Source organism: Sebastes umbrosus, chromosome 12 (genome assembly GCF_015220745.1).
Source record: "Sebastes umbrosus isolate fSebUmb1 chromosome 12, fSebUmb1.pri, whole genome shotgun sequence".
Classification (NCBI taxonomy): domain Eukaryota; kingdom Metazoa; phylum Chordata; class Actinopteri; order Perciformes; family Sebastidae; genus Sebastes; species Sebastes umbrosus.
The window spans coordinates 8,935,113-8,950,187 of NC_051280.1; the positions used below are offsets into that span (position 1 = coordinate 8,935,113).

The 15,075-nt window shown below is 36.8% G+C and overlaps 1 protein-coding gene across 6 annotated transcripts in view; it reads left to right on the forward strand.

Moving 5' to 3' along the window:
• The window catches only part of LOC119498077 (piezo-type mechanosensitive ion channel component 2), a 122,188-nt gene that overhangs the window by 44,838 nt on the left and 62,275 nt on the right, over window positions 1-15,075 (forward strand). For 5 of the 6 annotated variants that reach the window (XM_037786567.1, XM_037786566.1, XM_037786562.1 and 2 more), the window contains exons 8-11: window positions 3,693-3,867; window positions 9,832-9,951; window positions 12,004-12,039; window positions 14,236-14,347. In XM_037786567.1, the coding sequence (XP_037642495.1) occupies window positions 3,693-3,867; window positions 9,832-9,951; window positions 12,004-12,039; window positions 14,236-14,347 (443 nt within the window). The remainder of the gene's footprint in view (window positions 1-3,692; window positions 3,868-9,831; window positions 9,952-12,003; window positions 12,040-14,235; window positions 14,348-15,075) is intronic. The other variant, XM_037786564.1, reaches the window with a different exon arrangement.

A 15,075-nucleotide genomic window follows, 5' to 3' on the forward strand; every position in this document is an offset into this window, starting at 1 on the left:
GCGACCCTAAATGGGATAAGCGGTTACAGATAATGGATGGATGGATGGATTGATATTTCCAGTGTATATCATCGTAATATACCACCAATTACAAACATCATGGCCCGTATTTATAAAACTTTTAAGAATTACACTTAAGAATGATCTAAAGAGGCAACACCTTTTATTATAAAAGCAGAACTGGACTTACCCTTAGCTCCATCCATCCATTTTCTGCCACATATACAGGGTGCTTGTCGTAGTTCAACGGGCTTTACAGTACAATCTGTACAGCATACAACACCTTTTATCTTTTGACACAGGAAGGAAAGGAAAAACTCCCCTACAAATACTCTTTATCGGGGAAAAACGGAAGAAACCTCAGGAAGAGTAACTGAGGAGGGATCTCTCTTCCTGGAAAGACTGACATGCAATAGATGTCGTGTGTACAGAATAACCAACATAATAAAATTACAGTATAGACAAACCAAATGACAAAAATTTGAATGTGCACATACGGTATATGCTGAAAGGCTAAGCAAGGTAGTCAAGACATCCCTCTCCACAGCAGTGTATTCCAGCTCCTCCTGGGGGATCCTGAGGCGTTTCCAAGCCAGAGGAGATATATAATCTCTTCAGCGTATTCTGGGTCTACCCCAGGTGCTCCTATCAGTTGGACTTGCCCAGAAAACCTCCAAAGAGAGGCGCCCAGGAGGCATTTTTATCAGATGCCTGAACCACCTCCTGAGACGGTGGGAATTTCACTCATTCTGATCATCCAATGAGGTTAAAACTACATGTAGCAACACAAATTATTTAGACAAACTGCTCGACCCTGGCCTGATAGTATTTAGCGTTTGTTTCCAACCTTTTTTAGCTTGTGAACCTTTAGAATGAAACAATATCTACTTTTAACCCCCCCATCACAGCTTATGACCTAAGTGTAGACATGAGACTGACTTTTCCCATCTCAGATTGTTTGATGTAAAGGCTCCTTTTAGGCCTGAAGAAGAGAAAGTATCTGGCATTTATCAAGAAAAAAGTAAAAACTTAATAAATATTTATATAAATAAATAAAAATAAAACATAATTTAAAATATATGGATTCTTTTCTCATCCCTTCAATCATCCTCGCACCTCTCCGATTTTTCTCGGGGCCATTTGCGAGGTCCCGACCCCCAGGTTGTGAACCACTGATGTTTGGTATATAGGCCACCCAGCACACAGACAGCATGACTCTGCAGTCTTTTGTAACGTTGGCATCAACTCATCCAAACTGGCTTTGTTTCTGGAATCGATAATTACTTTTAAAGATAGAGAACTCAAGGCCTCCTCCACTGAATTGAATGTAATCAATTGAACAATACACTTATCTCGATGAGAAGAATCCAATCCACTGATTGATGACTTTGGGCCAGTTCACAGAAGATTTAAGAATGAGTATTCATGTCTTTTTAGCTTCTTCTAATGGCCTTTGAAGGAGGACACAATTCAAGAAAGCCAATCTATTTTTCTCAACTATTCTAGATTTAAAATGTGTTTAAGTTAAATTATAAACTCGCCTTCAAGGATAAATTAAAGGAACAAAGGTTCTACTTTTTGTCACATATAAAGTCTAAAGCAGCCTCATTATTTATGTTGGAGAGTAAAACTGTGAGAAAAGCAGAGTAAAGCTGCAACTAACAGTTTCTTTTTATCATTGCTTATTCTGCTTATTATCTAATCAATTATTTGTTTGGTCTGTAAAACATCAGAAAACAGTGAAAAATGCCCAATGTAACAACTCCAAATGTCTTGTTTTGTTCAACCAACACTCCAAACCCTATATCATAGGCATTTTCAGACAAGAGGAACTTTTTCATAGTTTTAAGAACCCCCATTTTTATTGTGCCCACAATGCAAGAACTAGGATTGATCGTAGTTCTTCGCCGTTTTGAGGGACTTTTTTAGCTACTATTTCAGAGTAGTTGCTCTACCAGCACAAGAGGAACCATTAGTGACGTAAGTGTACGTTGTTTGGTCGAACATATGAGCCAATGCAGCACTGGCAACCGTCATTTTTAAAAACCTGTCAGCCGTGTAAACAACAGACAACACAAAGCACAAACCACAGCTCGTAACGAAAAAAATGGAAGAAAACAGTGGGCCGAGAGTGAAGTCCAGAAATGAACTCATTCATGAACACACACCCACTGAGCCAAAGAATGAGAGAGAGTCGCTGCTCAACGAGCTAACACAGTAGCACAACGGCTAAACCAGTAACATTAGCACAACGGCTAAACCAGAAGCACTGAGCTGAAGAAGCCGATTCTAAATGAAATCGCAAAATGTACTTTCCTGGTGGCTATTTTGCTTGTGTTTATATGATAATGTCATGTAGAGTCGTTTATTTATTGTTATTAAGGCTGTCAATCGATTAAAATATTTAATAGCAATTAACCGCCAATTAGTTGCACATTTTTTATCTGTTCAAAATGTAACTTAAAGGGAGATTTGTCAAGTATTTAATACTCGTATCATCATGGGAGTGGGCAAATATGCTGCTTTATGCAAATGTATGTATATATTTATTACTGGAAATTCATTAACAACACAAAACAATGACAAATATTGTCCAGAAACCCTCACAGGTACTGCAGTTAGCATAAAAAAATGCTAAAATCATAACATGGCAAACTGAAGTCAAACACGCAACAACAGCTGTCAGTGTGTCAGTGTGCTGACTTGACTATGACTTGCCCCAAACTGCATGTGATTATCATAAAGTCTGTAAATGGGAGACTCATGGGTACCCATAGAACCCATTTTCATTCACAAATCTTGAGGTCAGAGGTCAAGGGACCCCTTTGAAATTGACCATGCCAGTTTTTAGTGTACGTTTGGAGCGTTATTAAACCTCCTTTGCGACAAGCTAGTATGATATAGTTGGTACCAATGGCTTCCTTAGGTTTTTCTAATTTCACATGATGCCAGTATCAGCTTCACTCTACAGCTTCACTCTGTTTAACACTGAACCCGCTACAACCTAAAATCGCAAGTTGAAAAGAAATTAGTGGCGTTAAAACAAATTTGCGTTAAAGCGTTATTATTGCCTTAACGTTGACAGCCCTGATTCTTATCTTACTAAAAAAAAAGCTAAGAGCTTGTAGTGAACGTAATGAATTTGTTGGCGCCGGCCAGCTTACTTCACTTAAGCGTTACTATTGGCGGTGCGAATGCAACCAGTAAAAAATCCCTTGAAGTTTTGTAGTTCTCTGGGGAGCTCTCCAGTGGGTAGTTCCTCTAAGGGAGTCCCCAGAACTGTTTGATCCAAAAACACCCAAAGTAAGATCAAGAAACGCAGAAAATTCGTACATTTTAGAACCTGAAACCATCAAATATTGGCCTATTGGCATGAAAAATTACTTTGAACATGAACGATTAATCAAAAATCAAAGTAGTCAATTCATTTTCTGTTGCTCGACTAACCAATTAATCGACTCAATCGTGGCAGCTCTATAACAGAGACATATTTTCTGGGAATAAAGTTGTATGATCTTGCTTAGAAATCACATCCTTAGGGCAGAATGACTGTTAATGTTGACCTCTATGACATATGCATATGTATACTATTTACTGCTAATTTATACTCAACGTTCCTGATTTTATAACTCAAATCCTGGCAAAAGTTCCTGTCTTCATATACCTGTCTGTCTGTCTGTCTGTCTCTACAGTGTATTTGGCTTCTCCCCCATTGTTCAGAGCAACTGCTCTTACACATGGAAGATCATTGTGCACCCGGGGCGTAAGTGGTACTACTTTGTCAATCCCATCATGCTGCTGATTCTCTACTACACCCTGGCCACGCTCATCCGCCTCTGGCTGCAGGAACCCATCGACCAGTTGACGGTATGGACAGCAGACAGAAATGCAATTAAAGCACATGACAGTAGACCATTTTAGTTTACAGCTTTGTGACATTTACTGTGATATAATATATGGCAATAATTTGGCTTTACAGTTTCATTATATTAGGTGATTTTGACTGAAAAGCAATCACGTGATTGACCTTGTAGGGTTGTCCCGAATACCATTTTTTGGGCTTCGAAGTTTCGGAGAGAAATATTTAAATGTATTCGAAGCAGCGCAGCAGGCTGACATGTTCTTCTGTCTCTGTCTGTCTCAGACAGTGCGCGGGACAGTGCTGCTGCTACACTGCTGTACACACACGCACTTCCACACACAACAAACACTGATATCCGTCTAGTATAACAAATAAATAATTAAGGTTGAATATGAATATTGTTTTGGGATTATTCCTTATTTCATGGGCTATTTGGGGATTAGAACTTTTTTATTACATAATTATATATATATTTTAAAAAAAAAGGAGGCATTCGAATACTGATTTGGAGGTTGATTACCATGGCAACGGTTGAAGCTTCGAAGCATTCGGGTCAGCCCTTATATCTACAAACAGAACTATAACTAGAAAATTTAGTCAGTTTCATAAAGGTGGTCTTAAAGGGAAAACATGCCCTAGAAACTTTGACTTTATCATTTAAAAATGTGTTTTTGATGTTTTGTGATGTGCAATTTTATGACACCTTTTTCTCGTTTCAGCCATCAAAAGCCTCAAATGTTTTCAGAAACATCATTTAGCGTACCGTTTAGCTGTAAAATGAGAAGGTTTGCTCCAGCTGGTGGGCGGTGCTTGGTTTTTGTTTTCAACATGGCGGCCGGGTCACAGACTTTCTCACTTTACAGCTGAACAGTACACTTAAATATGTTTCTGAAAACATTTGAGGAGAGAAATAGACATTACAGCGCTGCCTAGTTGGACAGTTTGATTGGAGTTAGCGAGTTTCGTGAGCAGTGATTGACAGCTGCCGTGGAGACTGCTCAGCTCAGTTATTTCCATCAGCGCTGTGAAATCTTTGTTCTGTTTCAAATGTTTTTATTGTGAAACATCATTTTTCCAAGATAGCAGAACAAAGTATTGCTGTGCTTCTTTTCCATATAAACATATAAACAAAAGACACAAGAAGAACACTCTTCAAAAATAAATGCGTAACTAAAAAAATAAAGAAAAAAGGAAAATAAATAAATACTGAATAACAAAATGTATATATTAATATAATGAATAATAATAATAATAATAATAACAATATAATTATAATAATTGATAAACAGTCATAATAATCATGACAACAATAATAATGAAAATAACACTATTACCTGTATAACTTCACCTACAAAAGATTCTAGCCAATGTATCAAGGAAAAACACAAGACACGCTGTGAAATCTTGCAAATGCCATTAGGAGCACAGAGGAATTATCTGTCTCATGCACTGTCAGGATATAGTAACTAAAAAGAACTTATTGCTCAAAGTTACCGACTGCAGCGTTAATCACAAAATCACAGCTAAAGTGAATAAGAGTTAGTGCATCTGAGGGTGGGCTTTTATTTAATTACAACCCTGAAGTGAAACAGAAAAGTGAAATGGACCTAGATTATCACCTCCAGATAAAATTATTCAGCCTTTCTCCCCGCCAACACTGTGTGATTTAACTATTATTTGTGCTGTTAAACTTGATTGAGTTCCTGCTTGGAGAAAGCTGGATTTGCAGTTAATGTAAAACTGGGTGGATGCAGGCAGTCAGTGGGAATCAGAGATGTCTAGATGAATTCGGCAAACACAACACCCCCATACGGCTCCTCAGTAAATTCCAGACAGTGAACAGAAATAGAAGCAGATTGAATTAAATGGGCAGCCAGGTGGCCTCGTGATCAGAGAAACTGTATTGATGGAAGATTCCAGGACGATCGATCGTTGGCTGGATCGTCCGCCGTAGCTCAGGTGTTATCTGAGACACTGGTGGTCTAATTTTGACAAAGCGTGAAGGCAGGATGCATCTTGGCACCATGTTCCAGTGCTCTTCTATAGGGGTAAATGTAACTGTTACATAACAACTCAGATGCCACTGGTCCAAATTTCACGACTTATGAAGCGTTGATGCATTTTTTGTAGTTGTACAAATGTTAAAACATGAAACTCACTGTAGAGGAGGCACTCTGTATCTAAAAATGTGACATCGTATTTATAATTTTAATTAAAACTGGGTTCAGTTACTGTAAAGTTTTATACTAGAAAGTCTTATTGACAGACGCATCAGATTGTAAACTCTGACTAAGAAAAAACTAAAATTCCCACACACTGTCAATCACTTGTAGTCATTTTATTAACAGTTTTTGGTCAAATTAATCCTGTTGAGTCGGTTTTAAAACAATATTCAGGTGCCCATATGTACATTGAAACAGTTTTTGCTTGCTGTAATCATTACACCTGTTCGCACTCACCTTTAAAAGATCACCTTCTAACACTTTCTCAATAGAAGAGATGGAGGACAAAATCCACCGTCCCGTTTTGAGTAAAAATACACTCTTATCTGAAGTTAGTATGATGTTTCAGTGTTCTGAGTAAATCAAATCAAGTCAGTATCTTCCAAATTTAGATTTTTCTTTTTAACTATGGATTTTGTCCCCCCATCTCTTCCATTGAAAGCACATTGGGGATGGCTCTTTAAATGGCCAGTATAAACAGGAGGAATTACTACAAGAAACAAAACCTGTTTCAGTGTTTATATGGACACTTGACTATTGTTTAAAGAAAGACTTGAAAAAATGTGTACATGTCCTTTAATAAAGTCAGGACAAGTGATTGACAGTATGGGGGACTTTTGATTTTTTTTTTTACAATTAACACTGGAGTTAAATATACACAAATTGACCTGATGAGGGAGTTGTAATTAACTTACTCATTAACTTACTTGTAGTTAGTCAAATCACTCAACAGTCAAACATTTTAAACCCTGAATAGGTGTGTGGTGAAATACCGGAATTGGTGATATTTTAGAAATGAAATATTTATATCATGTTAATAATACACATATGATAATATTGTGTAAATAATGCAGCACCTCTTAAATCACACCTAAGTAAAACTATTGTTAGAGATTCTTTCTCCACCTCCCTATATTTGTATTTTTAGTGTAATTCATTTGCCAAAAAAGAGACAAAATGCACAATAAACAAAGTTAAAGATGAATTTGACTGATAACATTATTATTATTTTTTTAAAATTTTCTATAGATATCGCAATAGTATCGTTATCGTGAATTCTTTTCCACCACGATAACCGTGTAACTGTAGTGAAAGTCTGATATCGTGACAGCACTAACTCTGAATAACCACTGGAGTGTCACATGATTTTGATTGAACCTAAAGGGTCAGTTCACACAAATGACAAAACAATTTTTTTATATTTTTGAACATAAAATAATGAAATTCCAATCAAATACTTTTGATTAAATACCAAAATTATTGTTCTTTTTTTTGTATTTTAGGTGAACTGACCCTTTAAAAGACTGTTGTATCTCATAACTGATTGGCTCAAGACGTATCCAATCGTTATTGAAAACTTCACCTTTATTTGATACAGACTCAACTCCCACTGCTGAAGTGGAACTAGTGGAGTTCTCAATGAAATGTCATGTAATGTGGGAAATGTCATGAAGACACTCGCTCCTGAATTCAACCTGTCTTCCTTCGCCTCAGAGCTCGAGGCTCAGCTCCTCTGCCCTGTAATGGAGTTATAGATTAGTGTTTTTATAGAGGGGTCAATACTTCCCTGTAAACTTGCAGGGCTGTATACATTATTGATCTCTCCACAGAGGAGTGTGTGTGTGTGTGTGTGTGATTTCACCTACTCTTACACTTTAGACGACGCTAATAATAAAACATGATTACAACATAAATCAGCAGCTGACAGGTTTGTTCAATAGTGAAGATGCCAGATTATGATGGATCTCGTCTTCGCCAAAAAGACAGGAAAAAGCTGGATGCACTGTTACAGTATCTCAATTAATTTAATGCCTGACTTTTAGTTCATCGTCTGTGTTTATTCAGCATTAGTTCGCCAGTGCTGTAAAAACTGTGAAAACAGAATAGTTTAATCATATTTTAATAAAAGTATCCAAAATAACGAGACACGAGGAATCAATATCTGACTGCAGACTGAAAACAAAGACATGCAAAAATGGCGATTGCATAATAGCGTCAGCGTAATGATTTAGTTATAGAGCAAACATTTTGATTGTGCAGTCTGGGCTTCATGTTTGTTTTATTAACAAATAATTATGTTGAATCCACAAGGAAAACATATCTTCACCGTTACCAGAACTAGAAACACAACTACAGCCAATAATGAAAACTAAAGTTCTTCTTCAGGCATAAGTTTCAGTGTATGAAGGGATTTTATTAAATCAAATTCTCATTTTACTGAAAAATTGAAAAAAAGTATCTGTTATTGAACCCTAATATTTTACAATTTACTCTTTTTCTTTAATTTTCTTGGATCGAGTCTTGTTTTTTAGTACAGCATTATTCTGTCTTTTTCGTAGATACTGACATTCAAAATTCCTGAAACACGGGAAATTGCACTGAAAACAAGTGGAATTTTCTTTCCAATGTGAATTTAAGAAGAAAATATGTCTTAAAGGCTGCAAGTAAATAACTTTTTGCGCAGTTCTTTCCAGTATTTTGTGATATTTGAGCCACCTGGACACTGCCAAGATGACAGATAGAACATGTGACGAATAATAAGAAAACCAGTGGTGCAGTGTAACTAAGTACATTTACTCATGTACTGTACTTAAGTACACTTTTGCAGTACTTGTACTTTACTTGAGTATTTACGTTTATGCTACTTCATACTTCTACTCCACTAAAATTTGGAGGCTAATATTGTAATATATTATTATTGTAATAATACTTTAATTTCACTACATTTATATGGCATCTACAGTTACTATCTACTTTGCAGATTCAAATTAATAATACAAAATATAAATCAACTAATATATTATTAAGCTATCCAGTAGTATATAAAGTAATACAAATTAGCCCCACCTTTACCAGCTGCAACTTTAGTGATGAACACATTAATTATAATCAAATAATATGATATATATGATTCTGAAAAGGGCCTTTCTGCAAAATGAGTACTTTTGCTTTTTGTACTTTAAGTCTATTTTAATGCTAATACTTTGTACTTTTACTAAAGTAAGATTTTGCATGCAGGACTTTTACTTGTAACAGAGTATTCCTACACTGTGGTATTGCTACTTTTGCTTAAATAAAAGATCTGAGTACTTCTTCCAGCACTGAAGAAAACAAAACAAGAATAACCAATAAAATGAACAGTAAACGTATACAGCAAATTCTAAATAAACTAAATAAATATCATATGTTCAAAAGGAGTAGGCAGAAGTAAACATTTATAAGGTCCTACCCCTTTCTATAACTTAAAAGACTTAAATAATGAACTTAATTTAATCTAACCCATTCCATAAATTCACCCTAAAAATATATACAGTGTACACATGCTCTTCTTAGTGGTTAGATTACATTTTCCTCTTAGGTTGTAACCCCTCTCTGTCTGAGAACATGTTCTGTATGTGGCCAAGAAGTTCATTACTTCTTGTTTTGTACATAATTTGTGCATCTTGTACTCTACTAGATCCTTGAACTTCAAAGCATGATAGTCTGATAATACTGTGAATAAAGTACAGAACATTAATGGTAAGAAATGCTGAGGATTTACAGAAAAACTACATCATTTCCTCTTTTAAAAGGTCACCCACCTCCTCCTCAGCTACGGCACTCCTACTCTGTAAAACAGTGTTTAGTAGAAGCTGATTAAAACTCTGGTTCTTGACAGTATCATCTCTGTTGCACAATAGTGGACTGAGCTCATAGTCTAGTGGTGAAGATACGTGTCATCCAAACTGTTTATCTATGTTTTCTCAGGACTGCAAGGACGGCGATATGTATGAGGAGGAAGATCCGGATGGAATCAGAACGAATAACTCGGCCAACGGGAAGAGGATGAAGTGGTGGGAGTCACGCCAGTGCACAGATGAGAGAAACGTACGTCAGGGTTAACACACATACACATGACTCACAAAGTATTAATCATTGGACAGGTCATGAAGTTATCATCCTTTGGTTAGGATACCATTGTACTACGCGTATACAGGATCCCTTTGTAAAAAAACATGAATACATGCTTAAGAAATTGTTTTTCTAAGACAACAGACTTAAAAATATCATGAAGATCTGTTGAGAATATTTTTCTTCAACTTCTGAAGTGCTTTATTTTTTCAACAAGCTTGGCTGCTAAAATGCCAAATAACACATTTCCTTGTTGCGTTCTTACAACTGATAACTAATGTTGACCTGGAACAATTTGATGGGTAAAGGCTGGCCCACACTAAAAGAATTTTCAAATCTTAACAGATGTTGAAAACGTGAAAGAGCCCACACAAAACAACATATTATGTTAAATTTAACAGTTTTATTCCTTTAGTGTGTGGAGAGCAACGATTTGACCAAAACAGCACAACACACACTAACAGATTCCATTCATGAACACAAGAGTCCCGACTATAAAAAACGTGACTTCACTGTAAACAAACGTGGCGGACGACAGGCAGAGAGAATTAGCGATGTTAGTTTTTTCTCTTCTTTGTACTGAATATTCCAGAGGGAGGATGGATGGATGAAGTCATGGAGACATGTTAAATAAACACTAGTGTTGTTGCCACAAATCAACAAGTCGGTCCTCCATTCCTGAGGTCCATCTTACTTTATGCTTTGCGTTTTGCCAGCTTGGTTCTCAACTCATCATTCTTTCGCACGTGACTGCGTCATCGTCTGTCCTCGGGGTCCCCCACACACACACACACAACAGGATATCCAATTGTAAATATTGAACATGTTTAATATTTGAAATTTGTGTGGCCAGGATGGACTTCCGAGCCAATCGGGGGATGTAAAAAACACTCTTAACATACCTCACGACAGGAATATCTGGAAAGATAATCTTTAGAATCATCAAATAATGGGGGCTTTGCTGATGATGCCCATGTCCGTAATGCATTATAAACATACTTATAATGCATTTTAATCTGCTTATAACACTGTATAATTATAGTTATAAGCACTAATAAATATCCCTAATGCTTTTTAACAATAATTATAACTCATTATAAAGCATTTTGTTTTGACATATAAGGTCATGTATCATAATACTTCATAATTGCTGGTCACTCACTGACATTTTTTTTTTGGAGGGATCATAGTGTATTATAATTCCCATAGTTGTAATACATTATAATCTTGTTATAATGCATTATAATGTGAGTATAAGTTACTATATGGGGTCATTGTTTGCTTTAAGTAAAGTCAGTTATATTTTAGTGTTGTGTGTTGTTTGTGCATAAATTTAAAAATATTTTTTCAATTTACTTAAATCAAACAATGACCACTTATAATTAATATTTATTATATTTTTTTTTTATATTTTAGAATAGATATTATATATATTTTAGAATATTTATATATGTTTAAAACTATAATTATAGAGTGCTATAAGCAGATTATAAGTATGTTTATAATGCATTATAGACATGGGCGTCATAGAAAGTGTTACCATTTGATTCAGTGTAGCTGTTAAACAATAATGAGATGGAATGGAACAGTCCTGTGTTATTTTAGTGTAATAGTAGTAGAAATAAATATGAAAATTGACTCTTTGTTAAACTGTGAACTCAAGCTGTAGCTGTTGATTGTTTTAACAAGCTCACATCTTGTTTTAGCCGAGCTTTCACCTTCGTAATAGACTCATCCCTGGAAAGATTTCAGCTGGAAATGCACAGACACACACACACACAAACTCTCACACACACATTCTGACCTTGCTCCCATATCAAGGTCCGTAGTCTGTCTCCACCGGCCACCTCCTGAGGTTTAAAAGCTTTTAGGGTGTGCAGACACAGATGAGTGATGGGCTCGATTTACAGAGTAGTGCTGCCCGACTTTGTTCCTGCTTATCAGCGACTATAAAGAACAAGGAGGCCTTTGACTTCAGCAGCTCATCGATAACACACCTTGCCTTGTATGCTCTTTTCTCCTCCATAGCTCCTCTCCACCCTGGATGGCTTCAGTACAACTGAGGTGGGGGCTGCTCTGGATGTGTCTTAAATCTGTGCATCTTACCGCCCTTCAACCCTCAGTCTTGCTGCAAGAAAAGGAATCACTGCAAAATGCTTTTCACACTGCACACTGATTGAACAGAGTTATCCTTAACCCTGAGTTTTAAAGTTCATGTTTAACTTATTTTTTCCCACTGTGTCTGTCAGCCCAGAGCTACTGTACTGCATATATACTGTACTACACCTATTCAGGTGTCAAGCTGTAATCATAAAGCCACTGTGCTCAAGTGCCTGAGAGTAGGAAACATGGAAGGAAGGATGTCAGGAAGATTAAAAAAAAGTTGTTTGTGCTCCAGGGATGACGTATTTTTGTAGGCCAATCAGGAAGTTAGCATCGCCCTGGTTCCCTCGACAACAAGCCAACGGGATTTTTCCATTGGGTTTTGGATTATTGCAGAAAATAAGCTCTGTGGCACACAAACGTTCTTAAACAATACTTACATGTTTCGTTCAGCAAGATAAGCTTTATAAATGAATACCACTTTTATGATTTTTTGAAGCGTAAATGCAATCGCCCGAAGTAAAAAGCTAACGTTAGGCTATAAACGAACTACACCACGGTCACATGACTTCAACGTCACCACCACTAAGTCAATGCTGCAATCCATTGCAAGTCGGAAGTCAATAATTCCCAGTCGGTATTTCCGACTTCCAATCTTAATGCGTCCCAGTGCATGGACGCCCGCATCAAATTGATGATTGGATGTGTTTAAGTATGTATGTATGTTAGTGTCTGAGCTTTACAAGCATCTACAGAAGACCTACATCAATTACTACAGCGCCATTAGCGAAGAGTAATGCCTATAAAGTAACCATCTTTAAATTAACAACTAGAGAATCTAATTTAATTGATCTAATTTATAACATTTTAAGGATCCGCAGGAACCCTGTTTAAAGAGACGGGAAGAGTTGACTAGTACCGCATGCTCGCAAAGACTTCTATCAAGCACAAATCAACTGAATGAGAATGGAAATAGCAGTTTATAGCAACATTATTACAGCATGTTTCACAACACAAACACTGCATAAAACAGTACATAAAGCAAAAAATTATGAAAAGGTAATTCACTGTGTGCGCCGCCATTTTGATGTGACGTCAGGTGCGTTTATGTCGGCGAACTCCGACTAGATTAATGATGCCGGAGTTTCGGACTTGGAATTCTGACTTGAATGGCCGTTCTCTTGTACCTTTCTGTGTCGGATGTTATTTGTTTCCGAGTTTCGAGTATATAGTAGCATAAAGGCAGACTAGTGTGCGGTGTGATGACAATTAATGTTTCTATAGTCTCATTTAGCCACCTGTTAGCAACCACCTTTTTTAAGACACGTATAAGTTTAAAAATTCACGAGTGGGATATTTACTGACATGTTTTATGTCATAGAAGAAAACGTTAAAATCTCTTCAGCTTGTGTTAACCACAGATCTTATTTCAGGCAATTTACCAAAAACCCATTCAAATTTTTTTTTTTTTTAAACTGACTTGGAATCGAGGGAACTGGCAGTGCAAAATGCCAACTCATTTCCGGGTTTTAGGACTCATTCCTGCAGGACTTTATGCCGGGAAATGTTCTTACCTGTAATTGTTTTGCAACACATTAATGAGGGAAACATATCTGGGGAATATAGGACAGATTTGGATGAAATGGTCATTCTGCCAGTGTGTTTAAAAGTCAGTAAAAAGTCTCAATTTTATGAGTCCAAATTTTGTCTGAGGCACCCCCAACAAGTTTTAAGTCTGTAGCTTGTATTTTCCATATGTACCAAAGCAACAGAAAAGTAGAGTACATATCCAAGTAACTCCCTTTGGACTTCTATTTTATAAAATGCTTGTTAGCTCTGGGTTATAAGGCAGGTTGTGCCGGGTTAAAATAAAGAATGTGCAGTGTGAAAAGTAGAAGAAATCCCTGTACTGCCCTACAAAGCCAACGTGTTGTAGCTAAGCTGCTAACAAACTAACTGAAACAAAAAGCCACATCTATAATCCTGCTGATTATCTAGTGAAAAATCAATACCCAGTTGGTGAATCATTTGATCACACATAAGCTAAGTTACTCCTGTTTGCCTTTGTGGGGCAGGATGCAGTACAGTAGTGTGATCCCATAACAAACCTGTTCCTCAGATACTTTTTTATTTGTAATTTGTGACGATGATCTACAGGCTGTGCCCAACGGGACGTCCTTTGACTTCGTCACAACTGAGAACGGACCAGTCTGTCTAGACTTGTATTCCACCCCCCAGTATAAGTTGGACCAGCCCAGTGACGGTACAGGTGAGCTGCGTCTTCCCTCTAAATTTCCTTGAAAAGATGAAATTGTATGACATGAAAATAGAATAGAACTACTGTAGAAAGAATACAAAAAACTAAATTACTAGAAAATGATAAAATCACAGCAGATTCTTCTCAGGTTACAGATGGTATAACGTAGAGGTTACTGAAGCAGGCATTTCTCAGTTTGTACATCCTCAATTCCTTTCCTCGCCTCCTCTCTTCGCGTCTTAGTCCCTCCCACCAGGGATACAAGCGGAGGAGGCGAGGACGAGACACAAGGAGAGAGGAGTCGAGGCAACAGGCATTTAACAAATGAGACATCCTTGCTGCAGAGCTGTCATTTTAAAGCAACGTCAATTAAATATGACATGTGGCACATGATGAGGAAGCACAATATAGAGAAATGTTACATCCTAGAGTAGCACTGTTGCCATGTGGAAATTTCGTAACGCATATTATGGTTGTTTTTACAGTAAGCTGCTTACTTCAAAGGTTATGTGGTTGCGACAAACTCTGAGACTCACATTTAGAAACTGCTAAAACCCGGTGGATAAACTCAAAACTCACATTTTGGCTCTTTTTCCGAGTTTCTGGAAGGGTGACATTAACCTTTACAGAACAAGATATAAAAAAAACTAAACGAACATTTGTCTTCTCGTCTTTTTGTTGTATTTTGACATTAATAGTGTATTTGAAAAGACAGTTGCTTTCTTTTGATTGTACAACAT